Source organism: Ceratotherium simum, chromosome 38, assembly GCF_057802395.1.
Source record: "Ceratotherium simum simum isolate JZ-2026a chromosome 38, ASM5780239v1, whole genome shotgun sequence".
NCBI lineage: Eukaryota > Metazoa > Chordata > Mammalia > Perissodactyla > Rhinocerotidae > Ceratotherium > Ceratotherium simum.
In genome coordinates, this window is record NC_141937.1 from 3032186 (window position 1) to 3050055 (window position 17870).

The 17870-nt window shown below is 47.5% G+C and overlaps 1 protein-coding gene across 3 annotated transcripts in view; it reads left to right on the top strand.

The window, feature by feature from the left end:
- RPS6KA2 (ribosomal protein S6 kinase A2) overlaps positions 1 to 17870 on the top strand; it is a 370158-nt gene that overhangs the window by 62710 nt on the left and 289578 nt on the right. The window contains exon 1 of one of the 3 annotated variants that reach the window (XM_087425033.1): positions 6077 to 6139. The exons of the other annotated variants lie outside the window; for them this stretch is intronic. Coding sequence (XP_087281159.1) covers positions 6092 to 6139 — 48 coding nt within the window. The 5' untranslated portion in view covers positions 6077 to 6091. Of the gene's footprint in view, positions 1 to 6076; positions 6140 to 17870 lie in introns of those variants that run through there. 3 annotated transcript variants of the gene reach the window in all.

Sequence of the window (17870 nt, forward strand, 5' to 3'; positions counted from 1 at the left end):
AGGAAGTATTCAGTTCATTAATTGACAAGTCATTGCAATTTAGTAATGCAGCATAAAAGATGTCATCATTGTAATTATACCCCCAAGCAGTCAAAGGGAACTTTCTGTTTGAAATTTGTAATTCACCTTGTGGGTTTCTTATATCATAATCAGAGCCGTGATGACGTTGACCTCCAGTGAACCGAAAGAAGGAGGAAGTACTCTGCTTATTTTTAACAGGCATTTAGAACTTATTTTTAACAGGCATTCAGAACTGTGTCACTGTGAAAGGACAGCAGACTTACTTCCCATCAGCTCGTTTCACTTCTCAGGAGAAGAACCGATAATTGCTGAGTACCTGCCATTGTGCTAGTCAATTTTACATGGTTACTGTTTCTTTACTGTTGTTACTGCATTTCACAGATGAGGAAATGAAGTCAAAGGAAATAATTTGCTCAGAGTCATGCAACTCGAAGGTGATGCTTAGCTGCTGTCTTGCAAACAAGCAGCATGCTCTCTACATTCTCTTTTATAAATTCCAGCTCGATGTCTTACACCCTCCACTCCAATTTAGGCCAGCATTTTCTAAGTTATGGTTTCAGGAAAAAGAAAAAGAGCTATAGAAAATTATGGCTATCTTTCGTGATCTGCTAAAAGTTAAACAAAGCTGTTATTTTTTTATTATGTATGAAGTAGGCACTATTATTGTTACTATCCCCATTTTACAGTTGATTACACTGAGGCAATTAACCACTCAAGGTCACACAGCTAAGTAGTGGAGCTGGGATTTGAACCTGGGCAGCCTGGCTCCAGGGTCGTAGTGCAACTATAATGCTGTGATGTAGGCATTTGCCAAAAGCTAAGATAATTTTCTCCTGTAATTTCTTTTGTGGAAGTAAATAACGGTTTTATATTCTCTTCATATAACCCTTTGATGACTTAGAAAGAATTTAAAATTGCTCTCAGTCTTACTTTTCCATGCTAAGCAAACAACATCAAATAGGGCTCAGTTGAGCCTGGAGATCAGATTCCTCCTACCATCCTGCTCTCACTCCCGGGAACTCTAAGGTAGTAGGTCTCACAGGTTCTTGAATATGAGACTCCTTGTTTAAAATAATAATGATAAATCAGAGATCCCACATCATAGTAGTTACATTTTTGTTATCCATGCATCGAGGAAAGCCACGCGAATCCTCCAGTTTTAAATAGAGTTTTATTTGTCACGATGTTTTCATATTGGCAAGCAGTATCACACAGGCGTGGGACACAGCCTTTGTTCAGCCTATAGAAAGTGACCTGTGTGCCTGTGTGGTCACCAACAGTTTGCAGTAGCCTCTGTACCCTCCGGTCTGCAGTTCACAGCCTGGGGGCCGGTGTCCTCCAAGGAAAACTTGGGGGTTGTGGCTGCTCCATTTTCTGGCGCCTGGAAGTCATGGGAGTGGATGGGGCTGCGGAGAGCTGCTTTTCCTCTGTGGAAGTTGATGGGATGTTTACTGGAGGCTGAGCGAGTTTCTCAGGGACTGGAGTAGATGGAGAACCTCCATATCAGTTTCCAGTCCTGGTGCATGAGACCTGAGAGATAGGGACCAGTTCTAATGTGGGAAGAGCAGGCAGCTTCCCCAGGGATGCTTTCATTTACAAAAATGTCTTGACACGTACCATGTGGGCACTAGGAAAGGTCTGTGGGGGAATTTAGGACCTGTTTTTACACACACGCACACACACACACACACACACAGGCACACACACGCACACCTGTCGCCTCTGGAGTGCCAAGGGGTTAGGCCAACATGGTAAAGTGATCAAGAATGATGACCATGACACACGTCTGGGGTTAAGGTGGTGGCCTGTGGGAACGAGGGGGAGTGTGGGAGACATAACTCTCCTGCCACCCTGCTGTGTGGCCTCTTTGGGCCTTAGTTTCCCTCTGTGAAGCCAGATGATCCATCTGTAAGGTTCCTGCCACTGGTCTTAGTCCAGATGGGATAGAGTACCTTGTTTTGTACTGACCGATAAACACCAAATACCAGGGCCTTACCATAACAGGGCTCACTACCCCCTCACAAGGTCACCAGGCCAGGCGCCTGTCCCTGGCAGCTGCCCTCAGAGGTCCAGGGTCTTGCTGCCCCAGGTTCTTCCATCTGGCAATGCCACCATCCTGGGGCTCTTTGTTCTAATCTCAAGGCTGGGGTGGGGGGTGGATAACTTGTGCCCTTTAATGTCACTTCCATTCCTGTTCCCAGCAGCGAGGACCAGCCAGGTGCTCTCAACCTCACCACACCCTGCCCCTGGGCCTGGGAAGAGCAAATACATGGTGAACACATAGTGTTGCCTTGGACACCACAGGTCTAAGATGGTCTGTCTGATTCTATAGGGGTCCAGAGAAATGGAATTCTAGGTTTTACAGAGGAAGACACCTACTCATGCTTCGAGGTTGGCATTATGGTGTTTAGTGGAAACATGAAATGGATGCTTTCTGTTGTGGCGGTGATTGTTTATTTCTTGGACCTAATTGTGTGGGCATTTGGGTTCTGTTGCAGGAGGGGGGGAGCCCAACATGACACATGAGCAATTCCTTTAAAGCAGTGGCCAGTAAACAGTGATAGCTGTTTTTCAAAACAATTTCTTTTCAAAACATATTTGAAAGATGAGTAAGCCAAGATTGTCATGACGGTTTTCCGTGGCGTAAAATAAAAGGCAATTTCTTGCCATAGTCACTATGACAACATTCAGTTCACATGCTTACGTACACCTGCAATTAAATTCCATTAAAAATGAAAGGTTTCTATCGCAAAGCCATTAGATCTAACATGACGACTATTTAGCCAAAGACCCAAGACCCGGTCTATTTTGCTAATGCATTTTCAAGAGCTCTAAGCCGTAGATAATTACTTTTTAATTCTTGTGGAACTTTGAATTGAATCACAGTTAGGACTACTCAACATACTGCTACAAAAAGCCTAATAACTTCAAGTCAGGATGATCCAGACCGTTCTGCGTCTCCGTTTCTCTCTTCCTGTACTCATGCACGCTGCTACCAGACGAAGACAGGGAACAAGAATGGTCAGCAGGCTGCTTCAAGTGATTTGACAAAATGTGTGGTGCAGGAAAGATGACATTTTTGGCTGAACCATTTTTGAGCATCCCTGTGGCTTGTGTTAACCTAACCCAGGCTAGTTTCCTATTCCCAGGATAGAACAGCCCTCATGCTCCTCGTTATCCACAACCAGACCAGGTGTGGGAGTCTCCATTCTGAGCAATCGTCTTATCCCCCCCAGGTTCAACATACAGCTTTGGTGAGCCTGTGTTTGATATTGCTCAGATGCTTCCTGTTTGACTCTTGGGATTTCTTCTTTTAGGTAGTAGACCAGATACATACACCCTTAGAAATAGATATTTAAGCAATTTCTTAAGAAGCTTTTAATTTTATTCTGCATGGAAAATAATCTAAGAAAATATTTGTGCCCTCAAATAAGCCCACTCTCCTCTCTCCAAATAGCCATTCCCCAGGTGACACAGAGGTTGGCTATGCTGTGAACATTCTCCACGTGAGATAAGGATCTTTTTCAAAGGGTTGAATAGATTACAGATAGTGAAAATAAACAAACTTTCTATTTGTATTCCTGTGTGTTTAAGATAATACCAGAGCCTCAACATCCCCTTTTCAGGCAAAAATTCAGTAAAAAATACTAAGTTTCAATCAAGCCTGGATGCTATATTCTTTCACTAAAGCCAAGGACTATTAAAATAATAAAAACAAAATACCCATGAAGGACCACAAGAGCCCAGGTTTTAAGGAAAATGTTTTATACTGTTGTCCTTCAACACTCAGATGCCATGCCTTCGGGTTTGAAGCAGCATAAAGTTGTCTTTTGACAATGTTCTCAATGCCCACGGCAGTACCACCAGGAGAGGACAGGATGGGGTGGCGGGCTGTGTCTGCAGTGCGAGCTGAGTCCTCTGTCAGTGGTGAAGGGTGAGCCCAAGAAAGACTGTTTATTTCTGTGAAAGACCACGTACAGATTTTCAGATCCAGAACTTTGCAAAGGGGTGAGATGTGTATTAATTGTAGGGAGAAGGAATAGAACTGGGAATCTTTTTACGCTTCTGGTGATTTGACAAAGGGAGAATTTAAAACTGGAATGGGCAGAGATTGCCTAAACCCAAATGAAATAAGGGATAAGAAATTCGGTGAGAATAGGAAGAACGTTAGTTCTATTAATTTCTCTGTGTTACTATTTTGTGCCAGTTTTCAGTAGCTAAAAGTAATTGGGAGAGTTTTAAAAACAGAGGCATTTTCCTCTATTGCCATAATTCAGCCTATGAATGATCATTCTGCTTAGAATGTACCAATTGCCAATGGCTCCAGAATAGGAAAAAGCTGCATATATGATGGCAGATGTAAGGCACATGTTTTTAAAAATTCTACATTATAGGTTCTTAATAAAGTTTTTCTCATGGAAAGTATGATTAATAAAAATTCTACCTTAGAATGCCCCTCCAAAGGGCTGACCTAGTAATTACTCTGCCCAAAGCTCTCTTACATGTTATCTGAAATATGTATGTATGTGTATATACATGCATGCACACTTACACACAAATATGACATTTATAGGGATGTCGCATGTTCGTCAATTCTACCATTCGAGAAGAAGAACCTGCAGTATATATGCTCCAGAAGCAGTGGATTGAAAGAGAAGCTTTGGTAGAACAAAATTCCTGGAATAGCAACCACTTGAGAAAGGACAAGTATCTTTGTCTATTTTCATTTGATTGGAAAAGACATATTCCTTATTTTTACATTTTAGCGTGAGGGAGAGATGGACAGGGCTGTCCCCCTACCACGTGCGCTGCTCTGAATCAGGGCAATTTCTGTCCGTTTCAGTCTTGAATTTCCTCTTTGTCTTTGATGCCTTCTTTTCATGCCCTATATTTTTATACCAACTTGCTTCCACACCACATCCTTAACCACGACTTCCATTATCTGTCGCCTAAAAGCTCACTGTTAGGTGGTGGTTTTTCATATTGCCTCTTTAGGTCTTCAAAGGAGGAGTCTATTTATGTACTAACAAGAAGCTTAAAAAATAAAAGGGGAAACTCTTAACCGGTGCCATAGGTCCCACTCTGACCTACTGCTCTACGCTCAAAGGTTGCTTTCGTGCTAGACCGTGCGTGCTTCTGGCTACACCAAGGCAAGGCTCGATGCAAGTGACAGCCACAAAGGGGCTGATTGTTCTGGAGGAAACATGGGAGCTCAGTTTTCACAAGGAAGGCAAAGCAGGTATTTCTATTGCCCAGGCAGGACATACTCCAAGTGAGCCTGAGGTAGTTAGTCGGAAAGAGAAAGTATGTGTGCATGGGAGAGTGTGTACATGTGTGTGCACATGTGCATGCATGAGTGTTGTATGTGTGCATATGCGTGTACAGGTGTGTGCATGTGTGTCTGTGTGTCCATGTGGTGGAGGTATTAATCAGAGGCGTAATACAGCGGATAATGCGATTCTTGCATAACTGGTGTGCGTTAGTTGACCAGTGCCACCTAAAAAAAAATAAGCAGCCATTTTTCTTTCTTTCCTGTCTACTTTCTCCTCCTTTCAGTGTAAATAACAGGTGAGAAGAATGGGAGGTGCCTTCTCCCGCTCTGGCAGTCGGCAGGTGTGCTGCCCCTTGGAGCATCTCCAAGTTTTGAACATTTGCCTGGTTCCCTGTGACAGATTCCCGCGGATGTGGTGTGAAAGCCTGCTCGGACTCAGAGCAGTGCCAGTAACTTTGCGTTTAGATCAGGAGTGCACAACCTGAAGGCTGGTTCTCCTTCTACTTTCCCCTTCCCACACTGGTGAGTTCGCAAGGCTGAGGTTTTGTTGGCAGGCAGAGTATTTGCATCTCCCAGCCCATGCGAGGCGCGGAGGAAGCAGAGCACCGACTCCTGGGACTGGAGATCTGCTGCTGCTGCGGAGAGGGGCGCGGCGAGGGCGGGCAGATGCGCGGGGAGATGCCCCTGGTGACGCGGCGCGCGCTCTGGTGCCGGCTGCTGGGAGCTGATAACAGAAGAGGCGGCGCAGAATGGCTCACACACAAGAGGGACCGGCCCCTAGGCTGCTGAGGCTAAATCATGATCCGGCTGCCGCACAGGAAGCTGCAGAAACTGTTCCTCAGGAAGGTAGGGGAGAGATCTTGCACTTGAATTGGGGATCCTGGAGAAGTTTTGATCATTTTTATTTACTGCTGGGAAACTACGAATGTGATAGATCTTGGCCAGTGAGGGGCAAGTTCACATGTTGTTTTCTGGGGCAGAGTGAAATTCTGTGTATCATTACACATGAAAGTGTCACAAGTCGCAGGTGGATGCGAAGAGCAGGCAGCAGCTCCGGTTAAAGCTGTCATCGTTTTCAGTTTGTCTTGTTTTTGAGGGTGTGTTACAGCCCGGATGAATTTAATGTTATTGTTCTCAGGTGTGTTTTCACAATCAAGGAGAATGGGGCCATTTGGTCATTTTCCTGCAATTTTAGAAGCAAAAGGAAGAAAATGTGACAGTTGATGTTTATTGAAACTATTACTAAAAGGTAAAGTTTTAGGTAAAGAGAATCAGATTTACCAGTTTGTTAGGTGTGTTAGAGAAATTACTTTGAATTATGTCTCATATAACTCTCCTTAAAAAGGAGAAGTATGAAATACAGGGATTTAAAAATCACTGACATACCCATGGGTATAGGATTTGTGAGTCTTAACACTTCTTTGAAGAAAATCTGTGATTTTCCAATTATGTGCATAAAATTTTTTTTTTAGCTAGGGCAAGAAGTGTTCTGATTCCCTTGTTTTAGTAAATATCTCTAAGGGTGTATATGCTTAGTTATATGCAGTTTTGTCATTAATAAATATTCTTATATTTGTAGATCTTTATGCATAAAATATAATTTTAAGGTAAATTTATGTTTCACCTTAAAGTCACTCCTAAAATAATATTTTTAATGATTTTACAAGGTGAGTGAAAGTTGTTTCTTTCTACTTTTTGGGTTAAGAAAACTGAGACATTAAGGAAACAGGGGGCATGTCCACTTTTAGAAGCACAGACAGATTGACATGTACAAGTCCCACCCCCTGAATTCTGGTCCTTATCTGCCCAGCCCTTAAGTCTACCAAGGCCTCAACGGTGCTCCTCGTATAAATGGTGTAAATGAACATCACATCCATGGGACTGTTTCCTTATTGATACGCCTCCTTATTCCCCAAAACTTCAGTAAAGTTAAATATATTCAATATGAGATTAAGAAATAAGAGATTAAGGGCCTGCCCTGTGGTGCAGCGATTAAGTGCACGCCCTCCACTTTGGCGGCCCGAGAGTTCACAGGTTCGGATCCCAGGTGTGCACTGATGCACCGCTTGTCAGGCCATGCTGTGGCAGAGTCCCATATAAAGTGGAGGAAGATGGGCATGGATGTTAGCCCAGGGCCAGTCTTCCTCAGCAAAAAGAGGAGGATTGGCAGGTGTTAGCTCAGGGCCGATCTTCCTCACAAAAAAAAAAAAGAAAGAAAGAAAGAAATAAGAGATTAAAAATAAGTAACTGCATGTCTTGAGGTGAAGGAAATAAGGTAGAAAAAGTGAATCTGAAGCTAGGCATGAGGTTAGTACCCCAAATGGAGGTCAAAAGGCACGGCACACTTGAGACAGTGGGCCACGGATTTGGTTCTGAGATTGCTGGCTTCCCCAGGGGTGGATCAGCGTAAGCTAAAAAAAACCAAAAACCCTCAAAAAAACTGAAAAGCAGTTGTTCAGATGAACACATCTCTTTTTGTCCCTGAGCCCAGAGAGAAAGATCTCCCGCAGGTCCTCCTAAAGAGGGCACTATGTAAAAAGCAAAGAACAATATCCCCAACAATAGCCTCCGGTAAGTACAGTGCATTTCTTAGTAACGTTGTTTGTAATTCCCTGAATTGTAGCCTGGGGGGTAAGACCAAAATATAAAGCAGAAAAGCAGTCCTATCAGAAGTCTGCTCTCTGTGGTCCAGGGGGACAGCTCTCTGAGCATCTGACTTCATCCAAGGGCGTTTGGAGCCGTCCGAAAGTATGCACGGATGCTATACCCTCAGAAAGCTCTCTAACTTTGGAGAGGGGATCCATACATTTCACTAGAATTTAATGGCCCTGAGTTTGGGTTCCTTGACAAGGACAGGAATACAGATGTTTTGTGTTGCAGGTTATGAGGAGGAGCTCATAAAATTTGGGAACTGGGAGGGGTCTTAGAAATCAGACAGCCCATCCATTTCATTTCCTAGACAAGGAGGCTGAGCATCCAAGAAGTTGGAATGCCTTGCCCAAGGTCATAGGGTGAGTGCGTGTCAGAGCTGGGGCCAGACCCAAGGCTCCAGACACCCACTTCTGAGCTGTTCTGTTCATACCGTGATGGACAAACATTCATCAGGGGAGGATTCAGGACAGCCGCCAGAGTGTTGAGAAAGGGACCCCCGCTCATCTTCCTTTCAACTGTCGTGGTACGCTTCACAGACCTACATCTTAGAGGCTGTCTCCTGTGCATGAAGTTCCCATCATATTAACCTGTGGCCTTAGGTGGTGGCGATATTGCCCCATTTGCTAGGCTGGCCCCTGTCTGGAGGATCACAGGTTATTAATAACTAAAATAGTTAGAAACAAAGTTTTTATTTAAAATAATAAACATTGATTTTATCTAAATTCTAATAAATGCACCTGAGCCATTGATGTAGCCTTTGCAACAAGATTTTAAAAACATCAACACCCAGGTCCAGAATAAATACTCTTCGGACTGGACAGGAAAAAAGAGATGACCCACAGACCCTGCCTGGTCTTGCCTCTCTCTGTTCTTCGGAGTCCCTTTCTCATGGGAAGACTGGCTTCTACCTTTCAGGATTTTCTGTGCTCCATAGGGCTTGACTATGAATAGTCATGAAGAATGTTCTGTTTGTTCTATAGCTTTCCAGGAGTCTGTGGGTCTGTTTGGCTTTGCATAAAATCCCAAAATTGACTAAGTGTTAGAATCCACCAGTGATACAAAGTTCAATCCCACTGCCTTGAGCAAAAAATGGGAATTTATTGCTCACAAACTGAAAATGCAGAAATACCGCGATTCAAAGCTCAGAGGCTCTCAGACCCTTCTCTCCAGGCTCCTTGCTGGGGTAGGGTCCTTCCCAGGCCCCACAAGGTAGCCCCTGGCTGTTCCCACAGACTCGGGTCGCCACAACGCCCAGTCCAGCAGGAGAGAGGATCCTCGTCCCCATCCCTGTCATCATCTGTTATCTGTCACTGAAGGGCAATGCTCCCTGGGGACAGGCCCTGGAGCAGGCAGGCCTGTGCCATCTGCAGGCCTGCCCTTTGAGGGTTACCAGCAGGTGCTTAGGGTCTTCTGTATTGGAATGGACAGCAGCCAGCCTGATTGGCTAGAGAAAATCTCCCCCTGACTGGTATGGTTGACTTGGGGACCGTGCAATTCTCTTCCCTGGAATTCATCAGGCCCGTTAGCCTGTGGGACCCTCCAGAACTCGCCTGCACACCTCAGGAAGGATAAACAGGCAGCTTTGAAGTCATATCTCTGAAGTTTTCAGGGCAGGCTGAGGTTAACAAAACTGCCTGCTGATGTGCAGAAATACCGCTGTAATATCTTGTTCCTCTGTTGTGTCCCTGCTGACTGGAGGAGGCTGCCGTAACCCGTAGCTGCAGGGGCTGTGTAAGCATTACAGGCTCAGCGACTGGCAGGGGCAGGGCTGCTGTCACTGAAGGACCTTTCACACTTTTGAGTATGGCCAGGCTGCGGCCCCACCTCTTTTAGGGCAAACAGGCTTTGTCCCCGACAGAGCTGTGCTTTTCTCTCTGAAAATGATCAGTCCACACAGCACGAGGGAGGTCTTGAAGGGGAAGAGCTTAGATGTTTGGGATTTCCAGCTTCTGTTGCTTCACACCAATTCACAGCTCGACGCGCAGGTCTGCTGAGCGGGAGTCACGTCATCCCCGTTCTTCCTGAGAGATCAGGAGCGAAGTTTTCCTGGCGAGCTCTCCTTTACGCTGTAGGCTGGCCTGTTCCAGGTCTGAGGACACACCAGGAACACAGCAGGGTGGCTGCCTATCCGCTGACTGTGTAGACGGGGAGATGACTATATATGCGACCGTGTGTCACAGCACACAAGGACAACAAAGGGACAGAGGGAAGCGACGTGGTTAGGAGGAGGCTGTGCCAGGAGGGCAGAGTTCTGACGAAGCCAGGAGTCGGGGTGTCTGGGGAAGAGGAGGAGGGAGTCACACATGTGTGGGGCTTGGGGAGAGCAAATGAGGGTGGGGAGGTCACAGGCGTGTGTGCGTGTGTGTGCACGCATGTTTGGGGATGTGGGGCCTCGAAGTCCATGGTAAGAACAGGTGAGTTCCAGGTCCTAGAGGGATGGGCAGCTGGCTGGCACCTGGCCGGCATTTACCTGCCAGGAAAGAGGCTGCAGAGGAGAGAGGAGGGAAGACGGCCAGCGTTTTTGGAGCCCTACATGCCCACCCACCTATGTCTCCCAAAACCAGGCAAAAAGCCTGAGGTGGATGGAGTCACCATCTCCAGTTGAAGAGAGGTCACCTCTGGTCACCTCTCAGGATTGCTGGGCCTGGGCGGGGCCACCACTGTCCCTCGGCTCCTCCAGCTGGACTGGGAACACACCTGCTCCTTCTGCCCTCAGCGTTCGCTGTGTCTCAGCCTCTTTACTCGCCTCTTCGTTCTTCCTCCTGCCTTTACCTGCAAAGCTTAGAGTGGAGAGAGAAGTGAGTCTCCCGATGCAACTGCACGCAGGCCAGGCTGCAAGATGCAGGGGAGGGAGGTGGACGCAGGCCGCCCGGGGAAGGCCCTACCTCTGCCGTGGGCCGGGCTCCGCCGGCTGGAGCGCTTCACCGTCTTCCTGGGTGAAGGGTCCCTGCCTCTCGAGATGCAGCAATGCTCAGATGGGGTCACGTATGCAAGCTGCTCACACAGTTTCTGGCGTAGGGTAAATGCTGCAGAAATGTTAGTTAGTGATGATTCAGAATTTAGCCATTTCTCGTCTCCGGACTGTGTGCTAGTGCTAGTGGGTGTGAGGATGAATCATGTGGAGGATCTGAAGACCCTGTGCCTACCCTGGACCCCTGGCTTTATGGCTGAGGCTTCTTCTAAGAAAGGAGCGGCTTGTGTTTATGCAGCTCTTCCTCTAAAGAGCTTCTTCTACCTTAGGGAAAGCCTCTCCCGCCCTGTCCACCAGCGCCTCAGCCTCTGCTCACCCAACGGCCGTGTCTCTACTCTCCTGCGTTTCTTTAGGCACAGTTCCCGCACTGACACGCGTCCACGAGTTGCGCTGGCACCCTATGCACACTTTTCTGCATAACGCTTTTCTCTGTCGACAATGCCCTCTGGGGGTCACCCCCGTCAGGACACGCTCCTTGCGTGTGGCTGCAGGGTGCAAGGAGTCTCTTCAAGGCTACAGAGGAGACTGTCTGCCACCCTTTGTTGGGGTAGCTTGTGTTTGCAACAAAGAACCCCAGCAAGATGGGAACCTTAACCTCAGGTAGAGCCAACGTGAGCTCGCACCTGGGCGTCCACCGTGTCTACACTGTGGTGAAGCTGTCCAGCTGTTAGAGCAGCTCGGGATTGTCATTCTGACAAGTCGGGCTCCCGTCTCAAGGACTCAAGGATGTGCATTCAGGAGGGATGTTGTGGGACATTCTCAGTGCAAATGTGTGGACTAGACAGCCGCTAGATGGTCTTCACCTCCATCGTTTTGTGATTATTGTTGAGCGCTCCTAACAGTCTCATGCCAGGAGTAAGGACAGTACCCCAGATTTGAAGATGGAGATTAGACTTGCAGGTGCATTTGGGTCTTGTCATGTGGCTGGCTGGGATAGGAGCTCTGAGGACCCCAGGTGATTGCTCTTCTTGTCATATGGCCAACTCTCCTGCTGGGGGGAGAAGCCTCTTCCATCTGTCCTGCACAAGTTCAGAGCAACGTGCCGCTCACAGGGCGCTGGCTTCTTTACTGAAAGGACTGTCTAAAGAAAAGTTGTCGAGGCAGAAGGTCAGCAAGGGCAAGAAGAAGTGTGTATTAGTAGTCACGTATCAGCCATCAGTAGAGACCCAGAGCGGACCGCTGGCTCTGAGGCTGAGGGCTGGAGGGGGAGGGCGAGGGCGCAAGCGAGCTGCGGTGTGCGAGGTTCCGCACCTGGTTCTCAGCGTCCTTCCTGGACAATTGCAGCAGCACCGTGAACATGCCCTGAGACCCCATGGCTCTTTCCAAATTAGTCTCTATTTTCTGAGCCACCAGTTGTTGTACAGACGATAGACTATAACCTCCACATTTTGGTAGATCATTTTATACAGTGACGTGCTAGAGACTTTTCAGCAGGTCTGAAATTCCCCAGAGCCTTAAAAAACCTGAGGTAGATAGAAAAGTGCTGCCCACATAGGGCTGTGAGCTTGTAGTATCTCCACTAGCAGCCTGGAGCTGTCACTGTGCCCTCTTGTTCTCTGAACAAATGTGGTAGAAACCCAGCATTTGGGATTCAGTCATTGGTAGGGGCTGAATTGTGTTCTTCAAAATTCACATGCTGGAGTCCTAACATCCAGGACCTCAGGTTGGGACTATATTTGAAGATGGGGTCTTTAAAGAGGTGATAGGGGGTCGTCCCCGAGGTGTAGAAGTTAAGTGCACATGCTCCTCTTTGGCAGCCCCAGAGTTCTCAGGTTCAGATCCCAGGCTCGCACCAACACACCGCTTGTCAAGCCATGCTGTGGCAGTGTCCCATATAAAGTAGAGGAAGATGGGCATGGAGGTTAGCCCAGGGCCAGTCTTCCTCAGCAAAAAGAGGAGGATTGGCAGCAGATGTTAGCTCAGGGCTGATCTTCCTCACAAAAATAAATAAATAAATAAAGAGGTGATTAAATTAAAATGACATCATTAGGGTGGCCCTGATCACATATGACTGGTGTCCTTGTAAGAAGAGGGGATGAGGACACAGATATGCAGCGAGGGACGACCATGTGAGGACATAGAGAGAAGATGACCATCTACACACCAGGGAGAGAGGCCTCAGGAGGAACCAGCCCTGCTGACACCTGGATCTTGGACTTGCAGCCGCCAGGCCATGAGAGAATGGATGTCTGCTGTCTGAGCCACCCACCCCGTCTGTGGTATTTGTTACGCAGGCCCAGCCGACTCATACAGTGATGTGCACTGAGGAGGAAGGCAGAGGACAGACACCGTTCCCTGTGCTGGGAGGCTGCTTCAGGGAGGGCGCCCCCGGTCCTGCAGGTACCACTTCCATGGTCTCCAGCTGGAGTCACAGTGCAGGCCCCTGTCACTGAGTGAATCCAGGTGACCACTCCTGCCTCCTTCCGTAAGTGGGGGTGGAGCACAGCCGACAGGACTCACAGGATAAATAAAGAGCTGGACCCCTCCTGGAGCTCTCCCCAGATGTTCTCCTGCGTCTTGCCCTCAAGGAGACGCAGCCAAGTCTGAGCCAGGCAGGAGGACGCCGCTGCCCCCGAGGCTCTGTGGGCTTCTCCTCCGCCTGGTGGGCCATGGTATCAACCCTGGTGTGCGCCTCTCTGCCCCCTGTCCCTGCTGAACTTGACCTCTTGCTGTAGCCATCTGCAGAAGACCCAGCACTGTTCTTTCTCCAGCTTGTAGCCATAGAGGCCGTGTTTTGAAAGGAGGGAAATGCCCGTGGGATCCTAATGACACCAGAGGGCCCTCCTCCGGGCTGCGCGGCTCCTCTCTCAGGCTGGCGGCAGCAGTTGCCAAGCCTCCAAGCGTTCACATCGATCGCCACCATGGCCCATGACCGGCCGGTGGTGTGGCGGGCCGAGCAGTGCCCGTGCACAGAGGCCTTTGCCCCCCTGGCCGAGGGCGAGGGACCCCATCTCGGGCCTCAGGAAGCCGCCGCAGCAGGGATGGGCGTCCTCAGAGACTTTTTGAAAAGGAAAATGCAGGTTGGTGATGGCATTTCGTGATTGCAAGGTGCTGTGTGAGAGGGAGCGGCTAGGTAGTGTGCGGTAGCGTTTATTCCTGGATGAAGGGATACTGAACCACCTCTAGAAATTCAGGTGCTCAGGGGACGAGTAGAGACATGTAGACTTGCAATCATAGTGCTGGCTCAGGGCCCCAGAGTCACACTCAGGGGTTGATGGGGAAGACCGGCCTTCGGAGAGTGCCAGAAGCTGGTAGGAGAAGGAAAATATTCAAAACGCCTTTTCTCACTCTCTTTCTGCTGCGAAGGGAGATGGGGCCATGCACTGACTAGGAGCCCAGGGCCTGCCTGATGCAGGCTGGGTTTGTAATTTGGGTCGTATGAGCAGAAAAGGTAGGGAGCAGAAAAGGTAGGGAGCAGAAAAGGTAGGGAGCAGAAAAGGTAGGGAGCAGAAGGTGGAGAACCCCGTGCAGCATCCGTGTGCAAAGGACGAGCTACAAATTAGCCAGATGAATACAAATGTGGTCAAATGCTCGTGCATGTCTCGATATACTGAGGGTACCCAGGGAGCAGTGATGGCTCCCCTGGGTGCAGGATGGCACTAATGAGCTCTCTGTAGAGTAGGCAGTGCTGTTGTTATAGCAACTCGAGGCCACAGCCTTCTGCTGGATGTTCAAGTATGTGTGCATCGCATGTCTGCTCAACTACTATTTTATATTACATGCTCGTTAAGAAGTGTGACATGGCTAAGCAACTGGGATTCGGAAGGAATACGCTTGGACTCAGGCTTGTTCTTCACTCTGCCGTGCTGAGCGTCTGGGTCTGTGTGTTTACCCAGGGTGGTGCTCTCAACAAGTCTTTCCCGGCCGAGCTGATCTTGCCCTGGGCTGCTGTTGGCCATGGGGGATGGCTTGAGGGTCCTCGCCTGCCACCTGGGCCCAGTGAGCCTGAGATCCTGCAAAGTTAGCTTTCCTGGGCCTCGTCCCTGGTGGTGGCGGCTTAGTCCCCACCAAGGAGAGCACCTTAGTCCTCACCAAGGAGAGCACGCCGTGGGGTTTCCCTTGTGAGTCCTGTTCTGGGGTTGACAGCTTGGACCCAGCAGGAGGCTAATGTGTGCTGGCTGCCCTGGTCTGGGGGCTGAGTGTGTTGCTAGAGAAACAAGCAGAAATGAAGTACAGAAAAGCCAGTTTGGGTGGCAGTGGAAATAGATCTTTCTTGTCCGTTTTTTTTTTTATCAGAATAGTCTTTGGGGAAATACATTAGTGTTTTTTATGCCAGTTCTTTAGCTCCATAATAAATGTCTTGGGAAGAATTCTGGCTCTCTGCTGGGCCAATCATCATGGTCTTATTCCAGCACCTTCAGCCAGAGCAACTCCTGCCTCATTGTGGGAACTGTCTCTGTGTTGGGGCTTGTGTGTGTCCCCAGCCCCTTGGTGTTGTTGCAGGCACTACCTGGGACACCGTCCACCCTTGTTCTCTCATCCCCTGGGGCTTGTCCAACCGTCAACAGAATAACAACAAAACCCTGCCCACATGGCACTTACATTTGATTAAACAATTAAGTAAACAGTCTAAGTAATATAAGTAAAAACATATGGTGTGGGAGAGGGATGCGGGCCGTGGAGAAAAATAAAGCGCAGGAAAGGAACAGAGAGCTGAGAAGGAGGGTGATGGGATGAGGGAAGCAATGAGTGGTACGTGGTGTGAGTGTAGCTTACCAGACCCTTCTCATCACGCACACGCATGGGGAGGGCTGGGTCTGTGGGTTTGGCTCTTCCTCACGAACGCAAGGAGGGCGTATAAGCAGTTGCTGAGTCATCAGCACACTATTAATGACACAAGGATTCTAATTATCCTAATTCGATTAGGTGGTGTGCTAATTAGGGGCTGTTAAGTTATCCATTCAAGTGCCAGCTTATATTTATTTTTGTGCTTTTGCTTTTTCAATTGGGAGGAAATTAAATTTAGGAAAGTACAAAGGGTGATTTGACATTCAATGACCAAAATTTAGCTATAACACTCGAGTACCCACCACACCACACCTAAATAACATTTGCTTCACATTTGACTACGTTTTCTTCAGATCGTGTTAAAATCAACCCCTTTGAAAACCTCCTCAATCCCACCTACCACCCCTCACCCCTTCCCCACCAAAGGCAGCCACTGTCTGGTGTGTCGGCCTCCTTGTCCACGTCTTCGTGGTTTATAGCACATGTGTGAGCATGTGCTAGAACAACAAAACCCTGCCCACGTGGAACTTACATTTGATTAAACAATTATTGCACCTGCTGTGTAAACAGCAGGTGCAATAGTTTCATGGGTTTTAATGTCTCATCAGTGGGATCACAGCGCACATGTTTTCTGTAACCACTGTTTTCCTTCAACGTGTTACTGACTTTCCTTGTCTTACTCCTCCTGATGGACATTCACTTTACCTCCAAATTTTGGCTATTTGTCACTGCGATGGCGTCCTGAGTTTCTTGAGGTCATTCACATCGAAGTGGAATTCATCGTAAAGTATGTACATTTTCAATTTTATTAGGTACTGCCAATTTCTCTCTAGACTTCTACTAAGTGGAGGACTCGTGATGTTTTCAGATGTTTTAAACATTTTGCTAGTCTTGTGCATGACGTATTTTAATTTGTGTTTCTCTGTTATTTATGAGGTTGGGCATTTATTAAAATATTTTATTGGCCATTTTGGTTTCCTTGTTTGTGAATCGCCTGTTCTCATCCTTTGTTTATTTTTCTCTTGGGTTATCTGTCTTCTCCTTAATGATTCCTGACGTTCTCTATAAATCCTAGGCATTAATCCCTTGTCACAAATGCTGCAAATGTCTTTCAATGGTTTGTTGTCTTTCATTTTGTCTATGTGTGGGGTCTTTTGTAATAAGGAAGTTTTGAGCTTTTTAAACCAATAAATATTTTTGTTAATTTTTTTGGTTTGTTGTTTAAGAAGTTCTTCCTACTTAAAAACATAAAGACTGTCTCTCTTTTCTTCCAGTACTCAATTATTCTACTAAATTTGATTTTGTATATGGTGATACAGGAACCTAATTTTATTTTTCCTATACAAAGACAATTATTCTCTGTGGATCAATTGAACAGCTCATCTTTGAGTAGTCTATCTTTTCCTCTCTGCTGCTTCTATATATATACATTTTTTTACTGGTTTTCAATGTACATTTTAGGTGGTGTGAGCCCCTTAGCCATCAGTAAAGTAAACAGATTATTAGGCTGAAAATTATTTTTGAAATAAGCACCAGGACAACTTGTTCATTCTGAATCATAGTTTTCAACAATGCTGGACTGAAGTCAAATTGCGTGTTAGGGCATGGGGGAAGAGACATTGAGTCTAGACCACGAGGGAGGTCAGCCCACACCCAGTCATTGTGTTTACTGTCCCCCGATGCACTCAAGGAACGGAAACGACCCGGGCGTGTTCCTAGAAGGGGTTTTAGGGACTCCCTTCCCCCGCTCACTGGAATGTAAGGATCCTAGACAGGGATCAGCACTTGGAGCAGGGCCTGGCCCTGGTAGGTGTTCCATAAATGTTTAGTGAATAAATTATCGTAAAGCATACCCTGGAGGAAACAATGAAGGAGCTGGTGTCGTTCACGAGAGGGGAAGAACACAGTAAAAATAGGATAGGTTTCCCAACACTTGGCCATCTTGTGGAGAGGGGCTCCAGGGACTGTGGGACCAATGGGTGGAAGCTGACAGGAGGCCGATCGGTTCCCACGCAGCTCTTCTCAGATTCAGAACCTTCCGGGAACGCAGCGGCTTGCCTAAGTGGACATGTGTGTCCTGTCATTGGGGGGTTCAGGTGGGGCTGCATGGCCAGAGGGAGGGCTGTGTAGAAGTGTGATTGTCCTCTATGACCTGAGGCTCCTCATTTGGTGACTACAAGCTCTTTCTCTGTCCGTTATGGAATGTACAGCGTCCATGCTATACAT